The sequence below is a fragment of the Felis catus genome, chromosome D4 (genome assembly GCF_018350175.1).
Source record: "Felis catus isolate Fca126 chromosome D4, F.catus_Fca126_mat1.0, whole genome shotgun sequence".
Classification (NCBI taxonomy): domain Eukaryota; kingdom Metazoa; phylum Chordata; class Mammalia; order Carnivora; family Felidae; genus Felis; species Felis catus.
Window position 1 is genome coordinate 76009133 of NC_058380.1, and position 23432 is coordinate 76032564.

General features: G+C 42.9%; 1 protein-coding gene across 8 annotated transcripts in view; it reads right to left on the bottom strand.

Annotated features, from left to right (window-relative positions):
* ASTN2 (astrotactin 2) overlaps positions 1-23432 on the bottom strand; it is an 882958-nt gene that overhangs the window by 6715 nt on the left and 852811 nt on the right. For 7 of the 8 annotated variants that reach the window (XM_023242644.2, XM_023242646.2, XM_011288658.4 and 4 more), the window contains 2 exons: positions 9425-9525; positions 7315-7498 (listed from right to left, as the gene is read on the bottom strand). In XM_023242644.2, the coding sequence (XP_023098412.2) occupies positions 7315-7498; positions 9425-9525 (285 nt within the window). Of the gene's footprint in view, positions 1-7300; positions 7499-9424; positions 9526-23432 lie in introns of all 8 variants that reach the window. The other variant, XM_019816422.3, reaches the window with a different exon arrangement.

Consider the following 23432-nt stretch of genomic DNA (forward strand, 5'->3'; position numbering starts at 1 on the left):
TCGACCTAATCAACTCCCAAAGATCCCATCTCTTAATACTATCACCTTGGACATTAGTTTTTGAATCTATGGATTTTGGGGGGATACAACATTCAGACCATAGCAGACTCTAATGGTAGTAGAAAGTGGAGAAGACTTTTGTGGTTCTTGTTTTTACTGACAAGAATCAAGGGGTTGATTCACAGATACCATCTGGTGGGCATCTGATGAGAACTTCACGATAGATGTGACACAACTGCCAAGGCACAGAGTTCCTGACGTAAGAGGACCACATTTGCTGAAGTTCTGTTCTTGCTTCAAAGTCATGCTGAAATTTCACCTTCAGGAAGTCTTCCAGAACTTCCCAGCTATCATAAGTCATCTTTTACCCTTTGCTGCTGAAGCTTTTTATTTCTCTGTTGAGATATATAATATATTCTGCCTTAGTTGTGTACATATCTTGGGATGCAATGTGTTATAATGGACAGGACGCTGGTTTGAAGTTTGCATTTTGAGTTTATTTTGAATTTGGCCTCTGGCAGTTATTAGCTATGTAACCTTAAACAATTTACTTAATTCCAGTGATTCCCTGTTGCTTAATCTTCAGAATCGATGGTTTAGGAGATGAAATGAGATGTAAATGACCTCGCCCATAATAGTGCTCAACTAGTATCTTCCACCTGCTTCTTGGACAATGTAGAAGGAATTAATAAGAGCGAACTGACTTGAACTGAGGAAATTCTCAGGACTCAGCTTTCAAAATCCAAAATTCTCTAGCAAGAATTGATAAAAGGAATGGAATGGCATTTGAGCATCCATGTGGACCTAGGGAAATAATATGGCCAGGTGGGCAAAATGTTTATACAGAGTTGTTTATAACAGCAAAGCATTTGGAAGAAACCTAGTTGGTATTTAACAGAAGACTCAAGTAACATATAGTACATTCAAATAATTGCATGGCTAAAGGGCCTACCCAGATAACACAGTACATGTGCATCCAAGAGAAAAGACCTATTAAGTATAAAGAGACAGCAGAACATGGTGTATCTATTTGTTGTACATAGCAGAGTTGGTGAAAATTGTGCTCTGGTTGTAGATACAGGTATATCCTTAAGCCTGTATCAGCATCCCTATTCATTTTCTTATCCAAGTCATATCTAGAAAGGTATGTGCACACTGCTAATGACTTTATCTCTGGGTTGGGATTATGGGATTCAGAGTGCAAAATTCTCACTTTCCACTTTATATACATCTACATCATGTAGATGCTACAGAATGAGCAAGAATTACTTTTAGAACAAAATACAGTAAGGTCTTTCCATTTTGAAAACCTGTGTATATACACATATATTTGTGTAGCTGGTATGATGAATCTGAGCAATGAAACCATGGTTTCATGGCGTTGCGGTAGTTCACTGGGGTTACTTTCAGCATCTAGCCTCAGACCAGTCCCACAAAACAGAAAACAAGTAGCTCAATACTGCTGTCTTGATATAGATCTTCAACATCAGCTTTAAAATGTGATTTATAAGAGTGAAAATATTTATGTTTTGTCTTCTCCTTATTCTCTCGCAAGAAACCATAAGACCTTCCCAAGAATTCATTCCTTAACTGATGGTAAGAATGACAGAGTCTCAACCAACCCAGTGATTTCAGTGTGGAACAGAAACAGACTACAAAATAGCAGCCAACCTTGCTATACTACCAGTGGGAACTCTGATCCATAGAACACTTGTTCAAGGTCATCCTGTGTTTTGTATTTATCCACCCTGAAGCATCTTCAATTATAAGAAATGCCACTGATTTAATAATAGGCTTTCAAGAAAAGGAGAAAGAATATAACACTTAATGTGCACATCCATTGTGCACGGTCCATCCTGATTTCAGAAATGTCAAAATATGCAACAACAACAAAAAAGATTAAAAGTGCATGTGAGATCATAGGAATATGGCCCTAGAAGCCTAAGTTTGCTCTTGTTCAAAATATCCTAGAAATTCCAAAAGACTTAATCCCTGATAGCTAAGGAAAGAGTTAATATAATCTTGAATTGAAAGAATGACATCGAGTTTGCTTATTTTCACTATGGATGCAGCCACCATGGTTCATGGGATATGCCAACTCTTCTCAGATAGGAAAGGCCTATCTTGCTATGTTGAGAAAAATCCTAGGCTAAACCAAGCCTGTAATGATTTCTGTGATGTATTAGCAATGTCTGCCACGGAAGCAAGAGGGGCTGAGACAGTAAATATATCATTATAGTCCAGAAAGATCAATTCACTGAAACAAAATTCCTTCAAGTGCTTGCTCTCTTCTTCCTATTCTGTCATTTCAGCCATACGTGGCTGAGAGGATCATTGAGAAGCCCAAGAGTGGTCAAGTATGTTCTATTGGAGCAAATTCTGGTCCTTAGCCACCTATGAGCTCAGTTTCTCATGTCTAACAGAAACCGTATGGCTGGGCCAGCTGGGTGTCAGCAGGTTTTCTCTGAGTAGCTGTTTGTGGCACCCATGGCTGGCACAGGAGCCAGGCTCTGGAGGACAATGGCCTGATAGATTTATTAGGCAGAGATAAGAGATGCCCAATTTGTCACCAAATTTTATGGGGGTATATGACTATGGTTTTAAGGAGAAGTATGGAACATTTTGGGGTTTGGTGATTCCTGATAGAGTTCATTCCATGGTATCGGTGGTTCTGGGAAGTGCTCTTAACACCCTGGCCACCTAGGTCCCTGAGAAACAGGACATGCTGGACTAAAGGACAGTCAAGGTGTCCCTGTTCTCTGGTCTTTATGACCTTGAGGGCTTTCTGGTTTCTTCGCTTCCCAGCTGGAAGGGACTTTGGAGTCCAGCTCTTTTACATTACAAACGAGGTCCAGAATGGGAATGGAGGTTTTCCAAGGTCATGCAGCTAGTGGGTGGCAAACCTAGGACAGGAACCCAAGGCTCCTGGCTCCAGGGCAGTGTCTTGCTCTCTCTCTCTCTCCTTTACACTTTGATACTCTGCACACTTGCGAACCCTTCAGAGTCATGGCATATTTACCCAAATTGTTCCTCTGTTTAAAATGTTTACCTGGCTTTTTGGGGGAAAGAACACACTCCTGGACAGAGCTCACAGGAGCCATCATGATCTACCCTCTGCTGAACTCACCAGCCTTGTTTTCTTTTCCCCCCTCTCACCTTGAACTCTCTGTCCCAATGAAAATTATACTTCTTAAGTGTATCCTCTTAATTACCATCCCCCAACTCATCTTTGCATTGATTGTTCCTTCTGATGAAAGCATCCATGGGAGGACTCCTTTGATGCTAAGCACAGACTTCACTGTCTTCTCCAAGGATTCTTGTTTGAGGTCCAGGTCTGGGTTAGCTGTGCCAGCTGTTCACATCTAGAACCCTGTCACTCAAAGTGTACTTTTGGGACGAGCGACACTGGCATCACACCTGAGAGCTTATTAGAAATGCAGAATCTCAGGCCCATCCTAAGCCACTAAGTCTATTTGAATTTTAGCAAGGCTTTCACGGGATTCTCATGCCCATTAAAGTTTGAGAAACACTGCAGTAAACCCGCTTCTCACCCTCCTTTTTACAGCATGCTTCTTGTAACATGCTTCACTGCAACTACCTACAGACTTTTGCTCACTAGATGCTGCTCCTTCTAAGGCAGGATCTGTCTTCTTCACTCATATATTTCCAGCCCATATCACAGAGCCTGGTACATAGTAAGCACATTAAGTGAATCAACGAATAAGTAAATTAATGAAATGTGGTCTCCACAGGTCTCTTAATATTTGCAAGCACAATGCATTTTTTTATTGCTACTTTTGAGCTGGAGAGACCTTAGGGTTCATGGAATTTAGTTGTTACCAACTGTGACCTATAGATCTTTGATAGCTCACAGAGACTTAAGAGTCCCTCGGGATTGGGGGAAGGGGGTCTGAAAGGGAAACCTAGCAGGTGGAGCTCCAGACCACCCTCTCTAGTTTCTACCAGAACAACTGTGTAACCATCTGAGCCACACATTATCCAATTATTTAACAAGTAAATTTAGCACCCACTTACAAGAGTGAGTAGGACATAAAGAATCACTAAACACACATAAGCTGCCATAGTAGTACAGAAGAGAGATAACACAAGAGTAAACACATAAGCAATATAAGATACCAAAGCTAATAGGTATGATGCAGAAAATTAAAACATGAGCATGTGACTGAGAAGATATGTAGAAATCTTGGAGGATTCTCTGAGGAAGTAGCATTCTAATTGAGACATGGGGGTCTACATAAGATCTGTTTAGAAAAAAATTTTCTACTGCTTAAAAGAAGGAGTACCACTGCCCTAGTTCATCCTGATCATTTTATAGATGAGGAGACTGAAAGCCAGAGAAAGCCAGAACCCGAGGTTGTACACTGAGTTCATTAGCACTTTCAGGATAGATTAGGATGCAGCTATCTTGGTTCCTGTGGACATGCCAGTGTGGGATGTTAAAGGAATCTCATATTCCCTCCAGAGACTAGAAATACTGAAGAGTGAGGAAACTGGGTGATACCAACGGGGGCTGGTGGACAGTGACTGGTGACCGGTTGGCTGGAGGTTAGGGGGGTTATCAGAGCCCATTACCAAGTGGGTTGTCCTACCTCTGTGGGCGGCCAGGCAGCCTCTCCAGAAGATTTATGTCCTTGAGGGCCATAAAGGATCCCAGAAGGTCATAAAGACAAAGTCAGGAGTGGAGCTCTGGTTTACCTTCCACCCAAACTCTCTGAGCCCTGTGGGAAAGGCCAATAAAGTGGGATGCCTTTCCCTGACCATGGGCAAGATGGCAGCCCAGATGACTCACACAGTGGCTTTCATCTGAGGCTCTGGGCTTCTGCCTGTCTACTCTCTTTTAGCTTTTATCTAAAGAAACTTCCTTTCATGTGAAAGAGAGAAAGTTATAGTCCAGGACCCAGTGGGCAGATAACGTCTATTCCAGGGAGAGATCCCAGCTCTCATCTGTTCCCTTGAGGGCCTCAAATCCTTGGAGGGTTATTTCAAGTGTTATAAGGGCTCAGGGTAAGAGCTCAGGGCAGAATCAGCCTCCATATAAAACTCTGTGCAACCATGGGCAGTTCACTTGACCTCACAGGGCCTCCAATTCCTTATCATCCACAACATGAGAATACCCTACTTTGCCCAGCTTACCCGGGTAATTTTAAAACTTTTTAAAGCATAGAGTGCTACCAACTAAGTATTTCAGGAGGTCAGGTGATGCTCTCCAATGCCACCAGTACCACCCTGCCCCAGAACACCACACTGTCTCCCCTGGATTATTATAACAACGGCCTCCAGAGCCTCACTACCTCCCTCCTGTCTTGACCCCTCTCCATGTTTCCAACAGCAAGTCAGAGGCATCTTTCTTCCCTGAAGATCAGCTAATATCACCCCCTTCTGAAAAACACTTGAAAAGCTTCTCATTACCCTGGGGAGATAATCCAAACTCTTTAACCCTACTTAAAGGGCATTCAGGACTGGCCCCTGCTGACCTCTCCCTTCTTATCCCTTCCCACTCCTGCTGTCACACACTTTGCTTCAACTACAGGGAAACTCTCTCAGTTCCTCTACACACAGTGTTTACCAAGTGTAGAAGGAGTTCCCCTGGGGAAGGAGAAAGGGTTTGAGGTGGTACTCAAGACGATCACAGACACAGCATTAAACAACAATGAATCACACTGGGAAAAGCAGTTAGATTCTCTTTTTCATTCTCTTCCCCTCCTCCAGATTACTTTAAAAAAGAAAGTCTTGGTTTGAGACTGTGTCTTTAGTACTTCTCTAACACTTGCTAATCTCCTTTTTAAACTCAGAGTGTCAGGCTCCACTAGGATTGAATAGCATTGTTTTGTTTTTGTTTTTTCTTTTTTCTCTTCCCTTGTATCAAACGTTTACATTTAATTTTAAAATTTTTAAAAAAATTTTAAAAATTTTGAGAGAGAGCAAGAGAGAGAGAGAGAGAGACAGAGTATGAGCAGGGGAGGGGCAGAGAGAGAGGGAGACTCAGAATCCTAAGCAGGCTCCAGGCTCTGAGCTGTCAGCACCGAGCCCAACGTAGGGCTTGAACTCACAACCCACGAGATCATGACGTGAGCCGAAGTCAGATGCTTAACCAACTGAGCCACCCAGGCACCCCTACATTTAATTTTCTATTAAGGGTAGTTGGTGCCCATTTTCCCTTTACAAAATGATACGGTGTTTTCAAATATATTATCAATGAGAAGTGAATCTAAGATACCAAAACAAAACAAGTGCTTACAGTATGGCGATATGTAGAAACTCATAAAAGTGGCAGGCAAATGATGAAAATTTGAGGAAAACCCTGGCCTGATGTAACATTATCTCCTCTGTGCATTCCCTAGGCTAGTCACAATGCCCCACACCCTCCAATCCTCCTTCCCTTCCTCTAGTCTGACCCTCTTCACCCTGTAGGTCTTAGTCTCAGCACTTGGAAAGCCTTCACTAGGTTACCTAGATCAGATGTCTATCTCTCACCTTCCCAAAGGACCCTATTCTGTTATCTCTTTTACTTATTCCTATTCTTTCAATTGCTTAAATGCTTAATTACCTCCAACAGTGAGTTTCTCTCCTTTTACTACTGCATGGTCAATAACCAACTGGTAAGAGGTGCTACTAAAAGTAAGTGATGAGTGAACGAATAAGTGAATGTTGTTAGGCGCAAGGCATGAAATGCAGCCACCATTTCATATACTGCTTTGAGAATGAAGCTTCACAAGATAGGGACTGTGCCTTTGTGATGTTTGAATCCCCCATGGCATCTAGCACCAGTGGCTGGCATAGTCACTGCCGATGACAGAAGTCATGGCTTAATACACATTGAACATAGAAATGTATTTAGTAATGGTCACTAATGGACTTATTCTAGAAAACCTCAGGCTTCTTATGGAAGAGTGGGGAGAGCCCTAGATTAGAGGCCATGAGTCTGCCACTATGCCCTTCTATCATCCTGGTTAGGCCACATAACCCTCCAGGAGTCCATGGTTCCTGTCTCTAACCCTGAAGGTGGAAGGTGGGTGAGGAAAGCGAATGATGGAAAGGACAGTAATGTCTCTCTCCTATCTGATATTCCAGGAGTCCCAGAAACAAAAATTCCAAGATTCTGTCATTCTCCCTGCCCATTTCCCATCTCTAATCCTGACAGAACAAAAGCGAATGATACCCTTATTTATTTGAGTAAAATAAATAAAAGCCCATTTATTAGCCTATGGAAAAAAAAAAAAAAAAGGTCCAGTAAAATCACACAGAAGTAAGAGGAATCTGCCACTCCACTCATACTCACACAGCCATCCGTACCTGGGCCCCAGCTCGTCCTCACTCCTCCAGACAAAGTCACCAAACTTCTCATAGTGAGAATTGTAGTGGTGCTGTACTCGGAACAACATCGAGGCTGAGACCTCCATCAGCGTGTTGTAGGCAGTCTGCTGCTCCTTTCCACTTGTGTACCCATTGTACAGATTGTAGATCTTGTCTGCTATCTCTGAGGTGGGGAGAAGTATAGGCACAGATCACTGGACAGCAGGAAAAAGTGAGCATGGAAACATGCCTTGCAACAAGGGAGGCACATTTGTGCAGGACTTCGCATGCATGGTATTTGGGGGCAGTCCACCTTGAATATCATTGGCTAGTTATGCTCAGTTTTCCCATCTATCAACTGGAGACAAGGATGTCTACTCTACAGGTGTGCTGGGAGGGTGGAATTAAAAAGTGAATGTAAAGCATTCGACACGGGGTCATAATTTGCCAGCTTCATTGTCAACAAACATTTGGTGCCCATGATTGAACAGAAAATTCCAAACAAGTGCAGAGGCTTAAATCAACTGTCATGGGCTCATCTCAGCAGTCTACTTCTACATCCCCTCTATAATATTTCCAACACAGCTCCATGATCAGGTCTAACAGGTGTCCATTCAAAAATCTTTCAAAGAGGGGCACCTGGATGGCTCTGTCAGATAAGCATCTGACTTGAGCTCAGGTCATGATCTTGCAGCTCATGGGTTCGAGCCCTGCATCAGACTCTGTGCTGACAGCTCAGAGCCTGGAGCCTGGTACGGATTCTGTGTCTCCCTCTCTCTCTGCCCCTCCCCGACTTGTGCTGTCTGTCTGTCTCTCTCGCTCTCAAAAAAAACCTAAACATTAAAAAAAATTTTTTTTAATCTTTCAAAGAAAAATCAGACTCTTCTGCTGGCCATTCACAGCAATTTCTATTTCTTTAGTCATTCCTATTCAATTGATGTAATTTGAAGTCATCATGGGCTGCTCTCTTGAATGGAAGGACCACTCTTTCATGTTTGAAGACTCTGACCAAAATTTATGTACGTCCCCCCAAGTCATTGCTAGTGGCAATTGCCTCTAGAAGAATCTTGGAAACTTGCGTTAAAATGGGAGGAGCATTTGCTTCTCATTATTTCCACCCTGGTTTTAAGTTTTCTTTCTTTCTTTTTAACCCCATGCATATGTTATTTTAAAATAATAATAATAACAATAACAATAAATGACCAGGAAACCATCTCAAACCCCCTCACTTTTGAGATTCAATAGCTCTTCAATAGGAGGACTATCTTGTCTTGTCTGATACCACACAAAGTGCTTATTATTCAGCCATGTGTAGACATGTCTGTCTGTCTGTCTGTCTCTCTCTCTCTCCCTAGAATGTGAACTCTTAAAAGGTGTAGAGCATCACTTGTGTACCAGCGCTCTTAGGAAATATTTGCTCAACCTGAAGTGAACCACCAGGACTCACAAGCCACCATTACACTCTGGCCAGTCCTGATGTAGAAACCATACCTACAGGTTGGCGAAGAACTAAGTATGTGGTGGATGTGACTGACTGGTTCGACTTTTTTTAGGTGTTTTGCCTGAAGTTTACAACTTCAGGGACCAGGAGCAGCAGAAAGGTCCAATCTTGCATGCTAGCTCTCACTGATAGTCACTGACTTCAGCTCTAGGCTGAGGATTCTGAGGCCACCCATCTGGCCTAGATGGGAATGTGTGCTATGAGGACCTAATGATAGTAGGTTGAGTCATCTTCTACTGTCACTGATACGCCAGCTCTGGCACAGACCAAAATGGAAAAAAGTGGTCTCCCAAAGCCTAGGCTAAGGGGCAGGATACAGTCATGGGGCCCTGACTGTCTACCATCCTTGCCTCTAAACCAGAACACAGACAAATTCTATGAAAGAGGAACAAGTCTCTCCACTGGCTAAGATACTGCTGGACAATCTCAATTTCCTTTAGGCCTTACTTAGTTTACTTCTGTGTTCCTCCTGTCCCCTTAGTCCTTTCACTTTTTTCTTTCTGTGCAAATACGTGTATGTGGCAGGAAAGGGGTGGTGGTTAACTTCTGGGTACAGAACTTAAAGGAAATATGGGAATTACCTGGGAAGTGAAGAGATTGGTCACCTACCTTCTGCTTTGTTGTCATCCACCAGCGGACAGGCCGTTCTCAAGGTCACTGTGCTGAGTTCCGAGTGCCTCCCCCGTGTATCCACGGCATACAAAGTGAACCTGTAGCACAGCGAGAAAACAGAGCACTGGGTTGTGACTTCAGAGAAGACCCTGGAAGGTGTAAGGAGGAACACAAAATCATAGTACAGGGGTAATGGTCAATAGAAGTCAGGGAGGCTTAGCCTGTAAGAGAAATGATTTGGGAAAAAAAAATAGCAACCATATAGCATTTATTGGGCACCAATGATCTGCAGGGCACCCTGTACTTACTCCTATTTTACAAGTAAGCAAACCTAGAAGGCAGGGATTATTATCACCTGAACTTCACCAATGAAGAAACTGAAGCTTAGATTTTATATCTTCCTGTGGTCTCGTAGTTATTTGGGGACAGAGCAGTCTGAGTCCGGGACTTCAGAAGTGAACCCTAGTGGTGTCTTGGATGGCTAGAATACTCATCTATGTTCTTTATTCATGCAGTGAACAAACACTTACTGAGCATTAACAATGTGCGAGCAGTTATTTTATTCAGACACTACCTAAGCTAGGTATTATGGCTGTGTTTTATCAATAAGGACATTGGTCCCAAAGAGGTCAAGTAATTGTCCTATTATTACATATTAAGTAAGTAGCAACAGGGGACCACAACTTAGGTCTGCCTGAATCCAAAGATTATATTCTTGGGACACCTGCATGGCCCAGTCGGTTGAGCGTCCAACTCTTGATTTTGTCTTAGGTTGTGATCTCAGGGTCCTGGGATCGAGCCCCACATCAGGCTCCACACTGAGGGTGAAGCCTGCTTAAGATTCTCTCTTTCCCTGTCTCTCTCCCATCTTTCCCTCTTCCTCACTTGCTCTCTCTAAAAAGCAAAATCAAAACAAAGATTATGTTCTTATCCACACTGCCAAATCTAACTCTACCTTTTATCTTTCATTAGCTGGCTCGGAGTGCTGGCAAAGGTAAGTAAGTGTGGGCCAATACCTAAAACATAAGTCTTAAGAGGCCTAAACATGGGGTATTTGGGCCCCATCTTCAAAAAGAACCTAATCTATTCATCTGCTTTTTGGGGATTTGGGCTTCCGCCTTTGGTATAAGAACAATAGCACTGTGATGTGGGCATTCTCTCTCTCCTCCTGTTGTATCTCCGCATCATGAGTGGAGCTCAGTTCTACGGCTTACTACATCCAGTACTATTTAGGTCAAGAGAAACAGTGGTGGGGGGCCTGGGTGGCTCAGTGCGTTAAATGTCAGACTCATGGTCACAGCTCAGGTCAAGATGAGATCAAGCCCTGCATCTGGCTCTGCACTGGCAGCACGGAGCCTGCTTGGGGTTCTCTCTCTTCTTCTCTCCTTGCCCTTCTCCTGCTCATGTTATATCTCTCTCTCTCTAAAAATAAATAAATAAACATGAAAACAAAATTAAAAAAAAATAAAAGAGAGAAGCAGTGGTGACAGAGGGAAGAGCCTGGTCCTGGAGATGGCCAGGTTTGGGTTCACATTCCACTCTACTTCCTTGCTCTGTGACCTTGGTCAAGTCACTTCCCTTCTCTGTGCTCACTTCATCTCTCTGTATCACGCATCTCTGTTAAGGAGGCCACTGCCCACTTCGTGGGTCAGTGTGGATGAACATAAAATGTTAAGTGCTACTTGAGGTGAGTAATGATTGAGAAGCCTTGCAGAGGAGTTGGAAGGAAGATCACAAGGAAACTCCAGGATACGAGAATAAGCAAGTGGCAAAGTAGGAAGGTAAGGACAGTATTGGGTACCACTGTGTAAGCAGTTACTACCCACACAACAACCCATCTAGAAAGTGGCAGAGGCAGGATCCAAACCCTAGCCTGTAGCTCCCAGGGGGTGTATATGTCGGTTTGAGTACAACGATATCCCTGGCATTTAACAGTACTGGGTATATATGATAGGCACCCAGTAAATATTTGAGTAAATAAATGAACCTGAGCATACCACATCTTTTTTTCTTTTAGTTTGCTTAATTAATTAATTAATTATTTTGATAATTACTATTTTTTTAATATGAAATTTGTTGCCAAATTGATTTCCATACAACACCCAGTGCTCATCCCAACATGTGCCCTCCTCCATGCCCGTCACCCACCCTTCCCTCCCTCCCACCCCCATCAACCCTCAGTTTATTCTCAGTTTTTATGAGTCTCTTATGGTTTGGCTCTCTCCCTAACTTTTTTTCCCCTTCCCCTCCCCCATGGTCTTCTGTTAAGTTTCTCAGGACCCACATAAGAATGAAAACATATGGTATCTGTCTTTCTCTGTATGACTTATTTCACATAGCATAACAATCTCCAGTTCCATCCACGTTGCTACAAATGGCCAGATTTCATTCTTTCTCATTGCCAAGTAGTATTCCATTGTGTATATAAACCACAATTTCTTTATCCATTCATCAGTTGATGGACATTTAGGCTCTTTCCACATTTTGGCTATTGTTGAAAGTGCTGCTATAAATATTGGGGTACAGAGAGATCAAGAGAAAATCCCAAATAGGCTCTGCACTGTCAGCATAGAGCCTGATGTGGGGCTTGAACTCACAAACCATGAGATTATGACCTGAGCTGAAACCAAGTCAGATGCTTAACCAACTGAGCTAGCCAGGTGCCCCCCACATATAATTCCTTAATTTCAGTTTCTACATTTTCTACAACAAAATGGGGATAATTGTAGAGATAATGTATGATTATCTCAAATATTACATAGAGTGATACATGAGAGGTGGCTTGTAAGCTGCAGATTTTTTTGAGGGGGGGAGGGGCAGAGGGAGAGAGAGAATCTTAAGCAGGCTCCACACCCAGTGCGGAGCCCGATCTTACGACTGTGAGATCACGACCTGAGCTGAAATCAAGAGTTGGACGCTTAACCCACTCAGCCACCCAGGCGCCCTGCTGCAGATTTTCATAAAGACCATGTAAAGAGCACTTATTTGTGCAAGAGTATACCTTTAAAAAATGCTTTCTTGGGGAAGAGGAGATTCATTCCAACTGAGGGAAACACAGAAGGGCATAGTGAATGGAATATGTGAATTAGCCTCAAAACATGAGGAGTTGGAAAAAAATTTTAAACACTGCTTTCCCATTGGCCACTTATGTTTCCATGGTATTTCTGCAATATATTTCCTCCACCAAGAGGGTCCAGGGTCACCTCTCTGCTTAGCCAAGCAGCATGAATAACAGCATGCTGGGGAAGAAGCAGTCTTACATTTTTAAGTTACAAAAACCTGGGTGGAATCCTTGTTTTCCCCAATTGTTGGCTGAGTATTCTCTGGTGAAATTCTCTATCTCTCACAAGTTTGAGATCAAGACTCAATGATGGAGCAGGCCTGGCTCAGTCTTTGCTCCTAAAAGGTAGCTTCTATTTGTGTTATTAGGGTAACCAAACATGTCAGTGGAGGCCTCGGGATGGAGGAAGCCTCAGGCCACCCTGCCAGTGGGGGGTGGAGGGGTGGAGAAAGAGGAAGATGTCAACCTCACAGGCCTGGGTCAAAAGTCACAAGGCCAAGCACTTTCTGCCCGTCTCAGCTGTAATTGTAGAACTGTTCCAGAGACACATCTGAAAGCTGTTAGGGGACCAAGCAGGGCTTGGAGGGGCTCTTTGTGAGAGGAAGAAAGTGGCGGCCCCTGATGTGGAGAAGGGTGGGGAGAAAGGAGAGAAAGAAAGAGAAAGAGACCGAGAAACAGACACACAGACACACCCATAGAGTAGAGTGAAAAGCAGGGAGAGAAAGAGAGACTGAGAGAAGGCACAGGTGAGACTTCTGTGTTTCTCAGGGGATCCGGAAGGGTGCCCACCACCATCTGCTCAGTTCTTTCATCTTCTCTTTGCCCACTGAAGCAGGCTGAGATTCACTGACAGTTTGAACTAGAACTACCGAGCCATCCCCAAACTCCATATACTTATTTACAGGTGGAGAAATGGAGGCCCAGAGAGGAAAGATTCTTATGTAAGGACCCACTGCCGGTTAGTTCAGAGTAGACACTGGCTTTTCTGACTCCTCCCCCAGTGTGCCTTCTATACACTAGACTGCTTCTGGTATAACTGGCTGACTTAGGTCCAATTGCACCTTTGGGATACTTTTATTACAAAAGAGGGGGCTCCAAGGATGAAGTGGGATGAGCTGTTTAGGAACCTGAAGCTCCAGACTCCAACCCGGGCTGTTCCTCCCTCCCACTTTGGTTTAGGGGAAAGAACACTGGCCAAGGTGCCTGAAACAAACAGAACAAAACAGACAGAAATACCATAAATGCAGAGAACAAAGTGGTGGTTGTCAGAGGAGTGGGCTGTAAGGGCATGAGCAAAATGGGTGAAGGGAAGTGGGAGGTACAGCCTTCCAGTTATGAGTAAGTCATGGGGACAAACGGTACAGCACAGGGAATATAGTCAATGGTGTTATAAGAGCTTTGCATGGTGACAGATGGTAGTTACACCTGTGGTGGACACAGGGTAATGTAGAGAGTTGTCGAATCATTATGTTGTGCACCTAAAACTAATGTGATATAGTTTGTCAAGTATACTTATATTAAAACAAGCAAGAAAACAAACAAACAGAGTTCATGTCCCAGGTTTTCCACACACTGTGGCCTGTGAGATCTTGGCCGTCTAAAGCAATATGGTGTCAGTGAATTGTGATTTCAATGTGGGGGAAGTGCCTTGGGATTGACTACTCAAAGGCAAAGTATTTTTCAATTTCCTTATCACCCTCAGGAAAAAGTCCAAAATCCTTACCACAGGCTCCCAGGGTGGCTCCTTGACCTTTATTCATTTGACAGTACTGGATCATTGAACTTCAAATAAACTCCGGCCACACCTCCAGCCTTGTTTACCAGTCTTTGCCTACTATTCTGTTTCATAGTAGAACCTTATCCAACTGCTAATGGTTCCAGAACATGGATTCTACCTCTTTGCCTTTGCACATGCTACACCCTCTGTCTGGGTCATCCTTCCCCTTCTCCACTCAACCCTTCCTTTCCACCTTGTCCTTGGAGCATCAGTCAAACCTCATCCCCTCCAGTAAACCTTTCTCCATGCGGTGAATAGTGCCCTAGTATAGCACATGCCACATTACTATGTCAAGTGCTCATACACTTCTCTCTTGTCCCCATGACATCTTCAGGACCAGAATATTGCTCTGCCCATCTCCATCCACCCACCTACACCGGGTGCTCAGGCACCTAAATCACGTGATGCTGAGCAAGTACTTTCCAGACTGAATGGCAGACTGAATGAATGACTCAATCAACTATGAAGTAGTTCCCTTGTCTGGAAATCAGCTTCCCCATTTGTAAAATGAACGAAAGGTGACTAGGTTGAAAGGCCATCATAAGAGATGAGATGACAGAATGGCTAAGAGCATGATCTTGGAATCAGGCAGTTTGGTTTTAAATTGGGGCTCCCTATTTATTGCCTGTGTAAGGACTTGTGTCAATTTACTCACCTGTAAAATAGGAATCAGGATATTAAAACCTACTGTATACAGTAGTGGTAGCATAAAATGAGATGTGAGTAAGTGCTTATCATGATGCCTGGCATGTGCTAACATTCAGGGAGAGTGAGCTGTGGGCATTATTATCAATAATATTGTTATTATGACGGTGCTCAAGGCTCTGACCCCTCCCCTCCCCCTCCTTCCAACATCCAGAGCGAGCTGTCTTAGTAGAAATCAGAGGAAATTGGGTGGAGAGGAAGCTGTTGTTGGTCCCATCCAAGACCCCCAGACCCCCTCACAGCAGGGGTGAGAGAATGAAACCGAGAAGTTAATTGGCGGTGAGAGCTTCTCACGGATCTGACAGGGGGTAAGAGCAGGGATAGAGCCCCAGAGGCCCACATCAGGACCAGGTCCCCGAGAGTACGGGAGAATGCGTTTGAAGTCTCCAGGCCAACGCCTGCTCTTCCCCAGCCGCCACATGATTTAGGCATTCTGGGGAGGCAAAAGTCTCCTCGCTGATTTGAAGGGAAACAGATGTTTCCAGGCCAGAGGCCCTGGTCTTGTAAAATGCTCCTTCCCCCCACGCAGCTTTGGCAAACAACTTCCCGTTAGTTTAAACCCCCCCCCCACCTTCCCCGCCCCAACAAACACACACCCAGTCTACCATCACTCCCCTCCCCGCCATTCCCAGCACAATGTGGCAGTCAGGGTGGTGGGAAAAACAGAGTCCCAGCTTTGGCTCTGGGTCCAAACAGCTGGATGGCCAGGGACACTTGACTGCCCTTCTCTGGGTCTCAGTCTCCTGTCTCTGCAGTGAGGGAACTAAACCAAGACCACCTCTAAGGACAGGCTAGATCTGATATGTTAGGGACTCATGATTGTTTTTTCCTCTGAAAGAACTGGTATTATTCATTCCAGATCCTACTCCATTGCAGTCTATAGCAAAGAACATGGGACTCATATCAAGCCGCTCTGGTTTTGAATCTGGCTAGACTCTGTCAGCTATCTGGCAAGTAATGACTTAACCATTGGGCCTTGGTTTCCTTACCCGCAAAATGGGACAAAGGTTCCATCTCACAGCATTGTGAGAATTAAATCAGAATTCAATCTCCTCACCCATATTTTAGGTCTCTTATGAGTGAAACTGAGTGTCAGACGTCTTTCCTTACACTACTCAAAAGGCACAGAATGGTCTGGACCCGGAGTAGGTGTGCAAAATGCTTTTAATTGATTGTTGTCAGGAGAACTACCTAGATGCTGGGCGGTCCAAAGACTCATGTTCTTAATCCAGTTCTGCTCTAGGGATAGAATGAGCACTCTCATTTTCATGATCACAATGAAGTGCCACGGTTGGAACCGATTTTGGAGCCTGACTACCTGAGTTCAAATGTTGGTTGCACAACCTACATTTTTTGACCTTCAGCAAGTTAATTAACCTCTCTGTTCTTTAGTGTGTCTTGTCTTTAAAGTGTGGATGATCACATTACCTCCTTCAAAGGGATGTTAGAGAAATAAAGTACTCAATACACTGCCTGGCACAGGGTTAAGTGCTAAGTAAGCATTCACCACTATTCGGGGTGTGTGTTGAAATTATTAGTCTCTGCTAGAATGATTTTAAAAAGTGAGCCCCCCCTCCCCAGTTCTTTAACATTTCTCTCATTGAGACATGGGGGTTAGATGGCCCTTCACCTTGAATTTTGGTGGGTTCAGGAATGTGTTGACTAGTAGAACACAGCAGAAGGGATACTTGCTGTATGACTTTTGAGTCTGGGTCATAAAAGGCTATGCAACTTCTACCAAGCTCACTGAAACTCGGTCGAGCCCTGAGCCTCCATGCAAGACATCCAACAGCCCTCAGGCCACCCTGGAGCGAGGAAGCCAGGACACAGGGAGGGAGAGGCTGATGTGAGCAGACCTGATGCTCACGTAATCCCAGCCCAGATGAGCAAAAGAACCTTCAGGTAATTCCAGCCCAAGTGGTCAGGTCATTCATCCCTGTAGCTGAGGCTCCAGACTTCATGAAGCAAAGACAGCTGATTGTGCTGAGCACTGTCTTGGTGCCTGACCCACAGAATCCATTAGCATAATCGAATAAGTTGGTTTAAGCCACTAAATTTTGGGGTCATTTATGACATCATCATCAACAGTAACTCTAACAACTTCCAAGCATCTACAGCAAGGGTCAGCAAACCATGGCACATGGGCCAAATCTGGTCTGCCACAGGTTTCTGTAAATAAGGCAGAGCTGAGTAATTGCAACAGAGACCATGTGACCCACAAAGCCTAAAAGGTTTACTATCTGGACTTCTAGAGAAAAGTTTGCTGACCCCTGATCCAGAGTTTTGACACAGAACTTAACACAAAGCACTTCATGCAAAATCATTTTGTGTACATTATTTCATTTGATGCCAGGGTTAGAAATCATTCCTGTTTTACAGACAGGCTCAGTGAGTCCAGATGACTCGTCCAGGGTCACACAGCTCTTCTGACCCCAAGTCTAATGTCACAACTGCTTGCTGAAGATCTGGACTCCAGTTTGGGTTCAGACACTGAATAAGCAACATGGCCTTGGGCAAGTTCTATTGTGTTTTGTTCTCAGTTTCCCAGCCTGGGAAATGAGGGGATTGGGCAGGACGGTGTGAACCAGTGCCAGAATTCAGATGTCCAAAGTTCTCCCCAGCTGGGTGCTGGCCATCAGGCAAAATCTCTCTGTTCATCAGTCCAGGAGTATCAAAGCAAGGCTGGAGAATGAACAGCCAGGGGCTGTTATGGTTCCCTGCTCTGTTCCACATGCAGCCCACCTACTCCCCAGCACTGAAAACCAATCTTTTTATATCCCAACTTGGGCTGGCAACTTGTGCTTTCTGCCAACATAAATATTTGGTTACAGTGCCCGGCACGGAGAGACTGTCATGGTATTAAGGACGCTGATCCTGGTTTCTACTTTCAGAGCAACTCAGTCTGAGGCCTGATTGGGAGGCCAGTGGAACACCTGCTAGGTGCCCGGCACTCCACGCAGCAGGGGAGAAACAGTTGGGGAGAAGACGAGTGTGGTCCTTGCTTTCCAGGAGCTCACAGAAGAGCAGCGATATGGTTGAGTGAAGAAATGGGATGCAGTGCTAGGAGCACTTCGATAAAAATTTATTCCCATCCTTCCATTTCCTTCAGATGTGTTCTTTCTTCTTTCTTTAAAACAATGGACTAAAGCCTCAGATAGGCATTCAAGGACTGCCCGGATCCCCTGTCAGCTGCAACCTATCGGGAATGTCAACCACCTACGACAATCTCGTTTTCTCCTACCAAAAAAACCAAAAACCAAAAACCAAACAAAAAACAAAAACAAAAACAAATCCACCTTAAAAAAACCCCTATAAGGGGACAATCTTTATACCCCCCACCCTGAAAGCCTTAGAGGACTGAAAGAGCCAAAGGATTTTAACATACAAAAACTAGGTGAAAGGTCCATTTGAGTTCATTCATTTACCTATCAAGTATAACTTGACCCTTCTTGAAAGAAAGATTCAGGTTGGCACTTAGCTTTCAAGGCTGTTCTTGTTTTCCTTTCCTTTTCTTCTTGTCACTCCCTTCCCTTTCTCGACCTTCTTCTCTCTTCCTTCTCTTTTTCCAGGGAGTAGACTACATGGTAACACACAGCTAGACTGACCACTGGTCTCAGTTGGAGGATGTTCATCTTTTTTGTTTGCTTGTTTGTTTATTTATTTATACTTATTTATTTAGAAAGTGAGCACACACACAAGAGGGGTGCAGAGGGAGAGAGAGAGAGAGAGAGAGAGAGAGAGAGAGAGAGACAGAGAGAGAGAGAGAGACAGAGAGAGAGAGAGAGACAGAGAGAGAGAATCCCAAGCAGGCTCCACGATATCAGCGTAGAGCCCAATGCGGGGCTCAATCTCATAAACCATGAGATCATGACCTGGGCCGAAATCAGGAGTCAGATGCTCAACCGACTGGGCCACCAAGGGGCACCAAGGATGTTCATCTTTTAATAGGTTGTTTTAGGTCAAAGCAGACACAGACTAATTTTATGGTTTCAAATCAAGGAATGGATGCCTTATTATTCCATGATTCAATTTAAATTTGTATTCCTGGGATCTTTAAAGCAAATTGTGGCCTTTTTATTATATATTTATTATAAACTGGATAGTCTTTCTAACACACCTAGGTATAGACAATAATTTTTAAGTGACTACAGTTACAGGAATTTTTTGCAGAAAAGTATAGCTTAGAAGTATGTAGCATTGAGACAGAGGGCAGGATTTGAAGGTTTAACCTTGTCTTTAACTAGCTATGGAAGTTTTTCCAGATTATTTAACTTCTCTGTAGTTCAGATACCATTGATATCAAACCCCACAGGGATGCTGTGAGGGCCAAATGTTCATTATGGATGTGAAAGTGCCTTAGAGACCCCACACACACTTCCTGGGCACTCACTCTGTATCGGAGCACCGTGCTGGGGGCTTTTACACAGTTGTCTTCTGTTCTCTTTAAAACTGCCTAAGGGGTACATATTATTAAATCCACTTTACAAGGAGGCAAATGAGCCATGGAAATTTGAATTGACTTTTCCAAGGCTGCACAGATAGTTCAGCTAGGCCCCAACATAGGTCTCCCAACTGAAAGTTCAGTGCCCTTTCCAAACAGATAGAATTGGTAACTATTCATTGGTCCCAATTGGACCTTGAGTCACAGTTTGGAGGAGGTTAGAGCTGATTAGGAGGATGAACTCCATGTTCCCAACTTTTGACAAGGAAGTGCTCTTAGTACAGCAACACCATCATCGCCCATCATCCATTTTCAACCCTGGCATTACCCCTCTTCCTATGTCTGACCCTGAAGTCTTTCTCTTCTTCCTTATTGCCTTGTAAAATTGCATTTGGCCCAAGTCAAGCTCAGAGGAGAGGAGGCCAAGCAGAGGTCTCCAACTTGGAATTATCCTTGGGCATTAAGTCAGGCAACACTACAGGCAGGATGGTTCTTGGCTACCTCAAGCTGAGCTCAGTTTCCACCTGATGTGTGAGCAGTGTTTTCCCACAGGTGGAGGAATGGGTGTGGGAAGAAGGGCCAAGCCCTGCACTTGGGAGTCTGAAGGACTGAATTTGTACCATGGCTGTCCATTTCCTATTCCTGTTTTCTTTGACATCCTTGGTTTCCATAAATGTAAAAAGTGGAGTTAACAGTATCTGTCTCACAAGATTGTCTTAAGAACAAAATAACATGAAAAACACCTAGAATAGTGCTTGGCACTGTAAATATCATCTTGCTTGTCTTGCTTCTTTATAACACTCAAATGGGGGGATAAAGTGGAAACATTGATTCCTGAAATCAAAACCCTGGGCAAAGGCAATCCTCCTGGAGGGTATCATGGCAACAAGGCCACTGTTTTCCATAATGTTTAGTTAGAACTCCAGCTCAGCCACTGGGTGTGTAGGCAAATCACATCATGCCTCTGAGCCTCAGTTTCCCTTTCCTTCCCCAAGAAAGGGAAATGAAAGCAAAAATAAATAATTGGGATTACATCAAACTGAAAAGTTTTGCAGTTAAAAAAGCACCATCAACAAAATGAAAAGGCAACTTACTGAATGGGATAATATATTTGCAAATGATATATTCAATAAGAGGTTAATATCCAAAATATCAAGAACTCAAACAACTCAACACCAAGAAAAAAATCAGATTAAAAAAATGGACAGAGGACCTGAATAGACATTTTTTCAAAGAAGATATACACATGGCTAACAGACATATGAAAAGATGCTCAACATCACCCATCATCAAAGAAATGTAAATCAAAACCACAATGAACTATCACCTCACACCTGTCAGAATGGCTAGTATCAAAAAGACAAGAAATAACAAGTGTTGATGAGGATGTGGAGAAAGGGGAAGCGTCATGCACTGCTGGTGGGAAGGCAAACTGGTGCAGCCACTATGGGAAACGGTATGAGGGGCCTCAAAAAATTAAAAATGGAACTATCATATGATCCAGTAACTGCACTTCTGAGTATATACCCAAGGAAAATTAAAACACTATTTTTTTTAGAGAGAGAGAGCACACAAGTTGGGGAGAGGGGCAGAGGGAGAGAGAGAGAAACCCAAGCAGGCTCTATACTCAGCGCCACGCCCAACATGGGGCTTGATCCCATGACCCTGGGATCACAACCTGAAATCAAAAGTCAGACGCTTAACCAACTGAGCCACCCAGGTGCTCTAAAACACTAATTTTAAGAGATATATGCACCCCTGTGTGTACTGTACTATTTACAATAGCCAAGACTGGAAGCAACCTGAGTGTCCTTTGATAACAGATGGATAAAGATGCGGTACATATACACAATGGAATATTACTCAGGTGTAAAAAAGAATGAAATCTTGCCATTTGTGACAACACGGATGAACCTAGAGGGTATTATGCTAATAAGCAAAATAAGTCGGACAGAGAAAGGCAAAAACAAAATCAATGGACAAACAAACAGAAACAGACTTATAAGTACAGAGAACAACTTGGTAGTTGCCATGTGGGAGAGGTTGGGGGGGATGGGCAAAAAAGGTGAACAGAATTAAGAAGAACAAAGTTCTAGTTATAAAATAAATAAGTGATGGAGATGAAAAGTACAGCATAGGACATATAGACAATAATATTGTAATAATGTTGTATGGTGACAGTCAGTGACTACACTTACCATGGCGAGCACAGAGTAATGTACAGAATTACTCAATTACAATGTTGTACACCTGAATTAATGTAACACTGTATGTTAACTATACTTTGATAATTGAAAATATGATAATAAAAACAGATAAATAATATCTGCTTTTTTGCTTTTTCATATAATTGATCACTCTTGTTAATCAACTGCAGTTTACTTAGCTCAAAAATTTCAAGTCCAGTCTAGTTACCATACAGTGTTATATTAATTTCAGGAGTATGATACAGTGATTCAGCAATTCTATACATTACTCGGTGCTTATCAAGATTGTACCTTTAATCCCCTTCACCTATTTCACCCATGCCCCATCAACTCCCTTTTGGTAACCATGAGTTTGTTCTCTACAGTTAAGAGTCTGCTTTTTGGTTTGTCTAATTTAGTATTTTTTTTTTTGCAAAGGCCAAGATTTCACTCTTTTTATGGCTGAGTAATAGTCCATTGTATGTATGTGTGTGTGTGTGCACACACACACACACACATACCACATCTTTTTAACAATATCTGCTTTTAATAGTATGAGAATTAGAGACTATGCATGCAGTGAGCTACAAACTGAGGGAGGTGTGAACCCTGGGCTTCCCTGGCTTTGCCCTAATCAGCACTATGACTGTGGGTGAAGTCCTTCCTCATGGATTTTGCTTTCTTTTCCTATAAAACAATGGGTCATTAGATGTCTTCGCTGGTGAATTCCACCAAATTTTAATAGCAATCAACACGAATCCTACATAAACTCTTCCAAAAATATAAAAGAGGAGGGAACACTGCCAACTAATTATATGAAGCCAGTATTATTCTGATACCAAAACCAGAAAAGTCATCAAAGAAAGAAAACTACAGTCCAATATCTCTTATAAATATAGATACAACACAATCCTAAACAAATCCAGTAACATGTAAAAATGATTATACATCATGACCAAGTGGGATTTATCCCATGAAAGCATGACTGATTCAGCATATGACAATTAACTAATATAACACATCCTATTAATAGAATAAAGGACAAAAATTATACAATCACCTCAATAGACACAGAAAAAGCTTTCATAAAACTCAACATCCCCTCATGATAAAAACACTTGAACTATAAATAGAAGAAAACCACCACAACCTGATAAAGGGCATCTGTGGAAAGCTCACAGCTAACATCATACTTAATGGTAAAGACTGAAAACCTCCCCCTATGGCCTAGAAAAGACAAGGAGACCGACTTTCACTGTTGCTATTCAGCACTATACTTAAGGTTATTGATAGGGTATTTAGGCAACAAGAAGAAAAAAAATCATCCAGATAATAAAGTATGAAACTATCTCTATTGGGGTGCCTGGGTGGCTCAGTCGTTAAGCATCTGACTCTTGATTTTGGCTGAGGTTTGTGAGGTTTGTGAGATCGAGCCTCATGTTGGGGCTCTGAGCTAACAGCATGGAGCCTACTTAGGATTCTGTCTCTCTGTTCACCCCCTCTCTCAACATGAATAAATAAACTTAAAAAAATAAAACTATCTCTATTTGTGGATGACATAATCTTGTATATAGAAAAACAAAGGAATATATACACACACAGACACACATACACACACAACAGATCTTAAAAAGAAAGAAAACAAATTCGATAAGGTTACAGGTAAGATAAATATATGAAAGTCAATTGTATTTTATATACTAGCAGTGAACAATCAGAAAATGAAATTAAGAAATAATCCCATTTCTAGTAGCAACAAAAAAAAAACCCACTTAGGAATAAATTAAACAAAAGGCATGCGTGACTTATACACTGAAAACCATAAAACACAGAAA